Consider the following 8,426-nt stretch of genomic DNA (forward strand, 5'->3'; position numbering starts at 1 on the left):
AGGGACGGCTAGCGCAGATAGCCCTCGTGTAGCTAGCTTTGCGCGAAATTCAAAAACAAACCAACAAACGAGTATCTTTACTTTACGTACATATATTCAAATTAATAAAAATTTGTGTTAACACCGAAGGTATCACAGTTTTAACCTTTTTCGGTTATTTAGGGAGTAATAACTACTTGTTGTGTAAATTTGTTCTATTAAGGATCGGTTTTGATCGTAAAAGCAGGATTTTTGTTACAGTAGACTACACTTTATGACAAGCGGATCATGACCGACGCCAACACCTGAGGCACGTTTCCAAAAAAGGAAAAAAAAACTTATTAAATCAAATGTGTCGTGTGGTTGTGGCCTTGGTTCACGGATATCCACAGTGTGTTTCGTGACTTTTCTAGTGGGTAATACTGTTATAAAAATCTGCGGTTATTGTCTATTTTTGCTTCTGAAAGACATGTAGGTGGTGAAACAGTTTGGTTTTGCTGCTTTACAATTTTTCTGTAGTATTTACAGGGGCGTGGCCACCATTACAGTGCGTCTTTTTCCAAACAAAATTTGGACCTTTCTTTTACACAAAGAATTTAAGTAATTAACACGAGAGTCAAGTGTTCATTAAAAATAAACCCAGAAAATAACAAACCTTTTAGAATATTGGAGTGGTCGTTAGGCCCACCGCTTACACATCTTAACTCTTTATAGTTATTAAGTAGTTCGCGTAACGAGTATTAAGACTTTAGCGTACTCTTTAGTAATTGATCAACCTTTGATATATTCTTAATAATCATTAATACGAGTAACGTGTAATTCATTGTTAAATCTGACAAACTTATGTTGTTCATTGTTAAGTATATAACTTATAATCATTAGTAAATACCAGACATCTTTGTTTTGCATTGTTAAATCACCGATATGTTCGTTTATGTATCGTTCGTACGGATGAGCTCATTTTAATACATTCTTGGTATTAGAAACCAGTTTTATCTCCACAAATTCTAAAATTCAGGATTCGATCCCCACGGTAAATGCATCGTAGAGTTATTTATGCAGCTTTGTGCTAAAAAAGTTCCGTGAACAACAAAGTAAAGAATTTTCGCATTATTATTTCAAAACTCTTGTTTGAATGTACGCCGCCTAAGATGTCGTCAGGACCACTATTTGTAAGATAAGGAAATCTGTTATTTATAGCTAGCAATAAGTAAATATTTGAGTAATTATGTTGTTTTAATATTAACTTCTAAAACTTGTAATTTTCTTTCAGGATTTGACTATATTTTAGAATGTTGACTAAACATTGTGTATATATTTAATGGTAGTTTGTAAAGTTCGTATTGTTTTAGGTTACAGGGGCATCAACTGTGATATCAATATTGATGATTGTCCAGGGAATTTGTGCCAGCATGGCGCCAAGTGCATTGACGGAATCAACAGCTATACTTGCCAGTGTCCACCAAATTATACAGGTATTGTTTCTGTCCGTCAGCTTTAATAAATTGCGTCTTGTTTGTTCAGATCAATATTAGAAACTGTTCTACCTTTATAACTATAATACTCGTTATTTAATGAAAATTTAAGAGATAAGTAGCCCTTTCGTTTGATCGTTCTTTTTTTTTTAATGTTTAGGGCCTTACTGCAGTAAAGATGTAGACGAATGTTCGTTGAAACCGACAGTCTGTAAAAATGGAGCTACCTGTACCAACACAATTGGTGGTTACTCGTGTATTTGTGTTAATGGTTGGACCGGGGCCGACTGCAGAGAAAACATCGACGATTGCGCAGGCGCAGCGTGTTTCAATGGCGCCACCTGCCATGACCGTGTAGGATCATTTTTCTGTCAGTGTGCTCCAGGAAAAACAGGTATTTCTTTTTTCTAATTGTGAAAAATAATAATAATAGGTATTCAGAACGTATTGTTAATTTATCGACATTTGGTTTTTATCACATCTCAAAATTTATTATCTGAAATGTTCAGAAGGATCGATACTTTTTATTTCTAAACGAATATAAGAGGTATGATTAATTCTTTTCGAAAACTTTACCATCTAAAAACATCAATTTGATAGTTTACTATCCATTGCAAACCCTCTTTGTGGTCGTTCATAAGTCAAAAAATAAACTCATCTCACGACGTTTTTGAAAGAAGGCTTACGTGGAAATAAATACTTTTTTACAAGTGAATTTTTTTGCCCATAATATGTGAAAAACCTTGCCTATTTAACGTTGAAGTAGGCCTTATATAAGCTGCAATCTTTTCAACCAGTATTTTTAAAGATCAGATTGAAATCAAAGTTTTAGGTACAGTACAGGCCAATATAATATTTAAACCTTATCTGACTTCGTGACATTTGAAATCCCAGCTTTCTTGCTGCTTCCCTTATAGGATACTCTATAAAATGAAATATTTTTTTTACTGCTTTCTATATGGAATGCTCTATAAAGTGAAAGGATGTCTCTGTTTCCTTTCCAGGGCTTCTGTGTCACCTAGATGATGCCTGTGCAAGTAATCCTTGTCACTCTGGTGCTATTTGTAACACGAATCCCACAGATGGGAGTTACCGATGTTCATGCCCTAGCGGTTTCCAAGGAAACGACTGCACCGAGGACGTCAATGAGTGTGAAGAAGGTAAATGTTGAATTATATAGAAACCGAGCAAAGAAATAGTTCATCCTTTGCTAGTAATAATATAATATGAGTTCTCGAGTTTGGTCTATACCTGTACTGAATTAAATTCAACATTACACTTCTCATTCTTTTCTTTTACTCTCACATTAAGATTGAAAATTTATTGTTTTTATTAAATTTTAAACCAAGCTTTGTATTTGTAACAGTAACAGAAAGCAAAATTACCCTTTTTACACAAAAGTATATATTTGTGTAACCTAAACATGTTTGTAACGAATAGTTAATATCTTGTTTGCAGGCTCACCTTGTGAACATGGAGGAGTATGTGTTAACACTCCGGGTTCCTTCACCTGCAACTGTACTAAGGGATTTACTGGTCCAAGATGTGAAATTAACATCAATGAATGTGATTCTAACCCGTGTCAGAATGATGGCACATGTTTAGATGAAAGGGGCGGGTTTCGCTGTGTTTGTATGCCGGGTAAGTATAAGATGATATAATAGTAGAGGTAGGTGAATACGTAGAAGGAGGCAAGTAATTAACTGTAAAGTCAAAAATTATGGCTCTGTTGCATTTTTATACAGTGTAAAAATATGGATTGTAGCATCAGAATAACCATTAGGGTACAGTGAAGGTCCTCTGACTTTCTGCAATCAGTTTCATTACATGCAAATTGAGAATTCCCCCTGACTGCACAAGAGACTCTTAATCGTTCATGATGGATACCTTCAGAACTATTATAGGTTTTACACTTTGTCACAACATCTTCCTATGTTGAAGTACAGCAAGAGATTAATGAAATATATATTATTGTTACTAAGGTAGTTAGTGTTACACTGTAAACTCTTTTTAACTGTACCAGAATAATTGTAATTGTATGGCAGTGGTCCTGATGTACCCAGAAAATGGTGTTTACTTAATGTTAGAAAGGATTGTTTAGTAAATTTTAGATAAGATGTTTCAGTGAAGTTGATTGGAGTGTTGTAATAAATGTAAAATGGCATTTTAGCTAATGTTAGGCTTTAAATTGTGTGACTTGTTTTTAGATAGGATGTAACAAACAGTAATATGATCATAACTCGTTAGGCTTCAAATTGTGTAACATTGTCTTTAGATAGAACATTAGAGTATTCTGGTCAATACAAAAACAAGGTTTGTCTCAGAATAAGCAAGTAATATTAATTTTGGTTCAAAGAAAACTGCCTACATAGATCAGAACAAAAGATCAATGCAGTAATGAGTATAGATAACTAAATATACTGTTCTTACTTATAAAGAATATAATGCATTATTTTATCAGTCAGTACTCTTCCTGTTAATGATATTAATAAGATTCAGCCAGTTTAGGAGATTTGGGTTAGTTCTAAATGCATATACTAAGCTAATAATGCAAAATAATCTTTACTAAATCTTATAATAATAATAAATTTAGAATATTAAAAATAGTTATATTAAACATTCTAACCCATTGTATTAATGAAAATAGTGTTAAAGGAAGAATAAAGTATACCTCACTTACGGAACACAAACATTAGTGATTTGCTTCATGTACTGTCTTACATTTCAAGTTTCCTCTGTTTTAGATTCATCTTTTTGTGTAAAAGATTTTCATTTGTTGTAGTGCACAAGGTGTGGTTTATGAAAGAAACTGTAGTGATAGGATCAACAGTTTAAATTGTTTTTCTTTTATTTCACAGGATACACTGGAAATCAATGCGAGTTGGACATTGATGAATGTACACCCAACCCTTGTCTTAATGGAGGAATCTGTAGTGACAGAATCAACAGTTTTAGGTGCCTCTGTCCAATAGGTTTTTCTGGAAGGAAGTGTGAATTGAATGATGATGATTGCCTTAGTCAGCCTTGTCGAAATGGTGCTACTTGTAGAGATGGCATTGCAAGTTTTATTTGTGATTGTCTACCAGGTAAGGAAGTCTTGTATCTTTATTAGACTATTGCAAGAGAATTCAATACAGAAAGACTATCAGTCTATAGTTGTTAAGTCATCCAGTTGTTTGGTTTTAATAAAGTACAGTCTGTGTCTTTATTACACTTCTGTGAGAAAATTAAGTAGATAAAGATAATAATTCAGTAGTTGTTAAGTTATTCAGTTGTTTGGTTACAGGTTTCACGGGACCAAGTTGTGACACAAACATCAACGACTGTCACTCTTCTCCATGCCATCATGGAGAATGTGTGGATGGGATCAACAGTTACAGGTGTAACTGTAATCCTGGCTATACAGGTTTCCTCTGTCAGACCCAGATCAACGAGTGTCTGAGTAACCCCTGTCAGCATGATGGTTTGTGTGAGGACCTTATCAATGGTTACCAGTGTCGTTGTCGACCTGGTACGTTTGGACCAAACTGTGAACATGACATCAATGAATGCTTTTCCAATCCTTGTCGAAATGGTGCTACCTGTGAAGACAGAATTAACTCTTACACATGCAAGTGTGCTTCTGGTTTTACAGGTAAAAACATTTTTTTTGTTAGGTTTAATTTTTGTCAAACAATTTCTTGCACTTCTACTGTTTTATGTTTGTAAAGAATAGCTTTTTATCTTTGAAGTTAATTAATAAGAAACTAAAAACCAGGATTAGGCATAATTTTATCATATTGTAAGCTATCCATGAAATTTTAGACAGGAATTGTAATTCCAGATCCATGAACCAGGGGCAGATTCAAGGAATCTGGTGTCCCCCACACCCCCATTTTTTTCTAAGCAATAATTTTCTTCTGATTAAGAGTGAATGATTCTAGCTACAGTAATCAAGTGACACTTAACAAATCCACTTTTATTTTAACTAACTTTACCTACTAAGCTCTTTTATTCATGTTACCATGATTTTAGAAACCATAACAAGTACATATGACATCAGAACAATTCTGATATTTTGGTTTATTTAGTGTAAATTTTTACAAATACTAAAGATATCAGAAAAGTTTATGAATTAGTGTTTTTGTATGCAAAATGTTTGAGATAAGGGTTTGTTTATGGTGAATAACTTATTTAAAATTTCCAACCCCAAATTTATATCTATTATTAAATAACCAATAGAAAAACAATAAATTACTACAAGCTTTACTTCTAAAAGAGAGATGATGGATATTTCAAATAATTAGGCTGAGCAACTGCTCTTTGGGAAATTGCTTAGCACAATATAGTCAGTTACTGAATGATAATTAATCTGTTACAGGTGTCCACTGTGAAACAAACATTGATGAATGTGCAAGCAGTCCTTGTGCAAATGGTGGAAAATGTATTGACCTTGCAAATGGCTTTAAATGTGACTGTCCCAGGGGATATTTTGATGCACGCTGTCTTTCGGATGTGAATGAGTGTGCAAGCAATCCATGTTTAAATGGTGGCACATGTGAAGATGAAGTTAACAAATACATCTGCCACTGCAAGCAAGGTATGACGTTTATGATGCTTTTGGTCATTAGAATAATCCTGGGAATATATTTTGATATGTAAATATTGATTTTCTGTAAAGGCAAGTGATGAAATGTACTTGGTATAATACAAACTGTACAAATTGAATTAGGTTATTTCTGACTGACATATACTATGGTTTCATTCACTTTTCATTTGTTTAGTGTTCTCTGTGAATGTTTTTGAGTATATCCAAATTTTTAGAATTAAAAAAAAATCACTGGAAATGACTATATTAATATTGGCTCCACCATAGTAGCCATTTCTTTATGGCATTCTTTTTTTTCACTGTGAAATTTTTCTTAGTTTCCAAAATGTTATCATTGTTGCTTGTTTAGATTTGGAGTATAATAGTGGTGGTGACAAAACCTGTAATTAGTTTGTATTACTTTCAACTGTGATTTTATGACATTTCAGGATATGGAGGTCATCGGTGTGAGCAGGACATAGATGAATGTCAGTCCAACCCTTGTCAACATGGTGGGAGTTGTCACGATGCCCTTGCTAGCTACTCTTGTACCTGCCTACTAGGTTATAGTGGACAGAACTGTGAAATCAATATTGATGACTGTGCCAGCAGTCCTTGTCTGAATGGTGGGTCCTGTATTGATTTGGTAAATGCCTACGAGTGTGTGTGTGAGGTCCCTTACAGTGGTCACAAGTGTGAAGAGGAATTGGATCCATGCAACCCAAACAAATGTAAAAATGGAGCAATGTGCACTCCTTCCTCAAACTACTTGGATTTCGCTTGCACTTGTGAACTTGGCTACACAGGTTAGTAAAGACCTTCTGACAGCAAACGTTGAATACTTTTATTAAATCTTGAAGATTTCTATTTCATTATAACTTGCTTATCTTATACAGGTAGATTTTGTGATGAAGACATCAACGAGTGTACCATTTCTTCCCCTTGTCGCAATGGAGCTACATGCGTCAACACCAACGGTTCTTACACCTGCACATGTGCTAAAGGATATGAAGGAAGAGAGTGCCTGATTAACACAGATGATTGTGCATCTTGTAAGATCAGTATTTCTATCAAGTCAATGAAACTGTTTTGTGAGGTAGAAATGCAAAAAATTATGAAGTAAAATCATTTTTCTTATTATTACAGTCCATATAAATGATTATTTATTATACTGTATAAAGTTAGTGAAGGATTACGATAATTTGTTTTTACATATTTTGCAGTGTAATACCTACACTTTATTACCTTTTTCTCTGGTAAATATAATTAAAGAGTAGACCCACTTTAAAAAATATGATAGTATTGTATGCATAAGTTGGTGTTTGTAAAAAATCACAAGACACTTGTTGCGTGAAGAAACTTGCCATTCCACATAGAATCTGTGTGTGTTGTAAAAGTATTGAATTATCACTGTACCTAAATTTAAGCAGTTGTGGATAATTTTTTGCTTCTTTCAGTTCCATGCCAAAATGGAGGAACCTGTCTAGATGGTATTGGAGAATATACATGTCTCTGTATCGATGGCTTTGGGGGAAAAGTTTGTGAAACTGATATTGATGAATGTGCCAGCAACCCTTGTGAAAATGGAGCCACCTGTAATGATTACGTCAACAGTTACACTTGTACTTGTGCACTTGGGTTTAGTGGAACAAATTGTCAGATTAATGATCAGGATTGTACAACAAGGTAAGAAATTTCTTTTGGAAATATCTTTAGGTGATGTAAACCCATGGATGTGACATGTCTCTAGCTAATCTAATATTTCATCAGGGTATACCAGTGGTATTGATTTGTCTGTAGATGATGTACTGTATTACATCAGGGTATACCCGTAGAAGTAATTTGTTTCTACAGAATAATTGTCATTCAGATGTTTCTCATATCTTCTGTAACAACAGACACTTAAAGATAATTTACTGGAGGATGTGAAGGTGTTAACTGTTATTTGTGTTAATTGATAGTTGATTAGGGTATTAGTAGTTTTTACTGATAGATGTGAAGGTGGTAGTAGCTAGTTGTTTTATTAGTAATTGTGAAGATGTTAGTAGCTAGTTTTACTGGTAGTTTTGGGGAGGGAAGTTTGTAGCTAGTTGTTTCATTGGTAATTGTGAAGGTGTTAATAGCTAGTTTTGCTTGTTGTTTTGGGAAGAGAAATTAGTAGCTGTTTGTTTTACTGGTAATTATTGGGGTGTTAATAGCTAGTTTTGCTTGTTGTTTTGGGAGAATGGGGTTAGTAGCTAGTTGTTTTACTGGTAAGTGTGAAGATGTTAATAGCTAGTTTTTACTGGTAATTGTGAAGGTGTTAATAGCTAGTTTTACTGGTAATTGTTTGGGTGTTAATAGTTAGTTTTGCTTGTTGTTTTGGGAAGAAAAGTTAGTAGCTGCTTGTTTCACTGGTAATTACT

General features: G+C 34.0%; 1 protein-coding gene across 1 annotated transcript in view; it reads left to right on the plus strand.

Annotated features, from left to right (window-relative positions):
- Positions 1–8,426, plus strand: part of LOC106463560 (neurogenic locus Notch protein-like) — a 30,940-nt gene that overhangs the window by 3,060 nt on the left and 19,454 nt on the right. The window contains exons 2-11 of the mRNA XM_022391100.1: positions 1,332–1,454; positions 1,615–1,848; positions 2,459–2,614; positions 2,913–3,095; positions 4,313–4,540; positions 4,741–5,088; positions 5,815–6,033; positions 6,471–6,827; positions 6,918–7,073; positions 7,479–7,707. Of these exons, the coding sequence (XP_022246808.1) occupies positions 1,332–1,454; positions 1,615–1,848; positions 2,459–2,614; positions 2,913–3,095; positions 4,313–4,540; positions 4,741–5,088; positions 5,815–6,033; positions 6,471–6,827; positions 6,918–7,073; positions 7,479–7,707 (2,233 nt within the window). The remainder of the gene's footprint in view (positions 1–1,331; positions 1,455–1,614; positions 1,849–2,458; positions 2,615–2,912; positions 3,096–4,312; positions 4,541–4,740; positions 5,089–5,814; positions 6,034–6,470; positions 6,828–6,917; positions 7,074–7,478; positions 7,708–8,426) is intronic.

The sequence above is a fragment of the Limulus polyphemus genome, unplaced genomic scaffold (assembly GCF_000517525.1).
Source record: "Limulus polyphemus unplaced genomic scaffold, Limulus_polyphemus-2.1.2 Scaffold1438, whole genome shotgun sequence".
Lineage (NCBI taxonomy): Eukaryota > Metazoa > Arthropoda > Merostomata > Xiphosura > Limulidae > Limulus > Limulus polyphemus.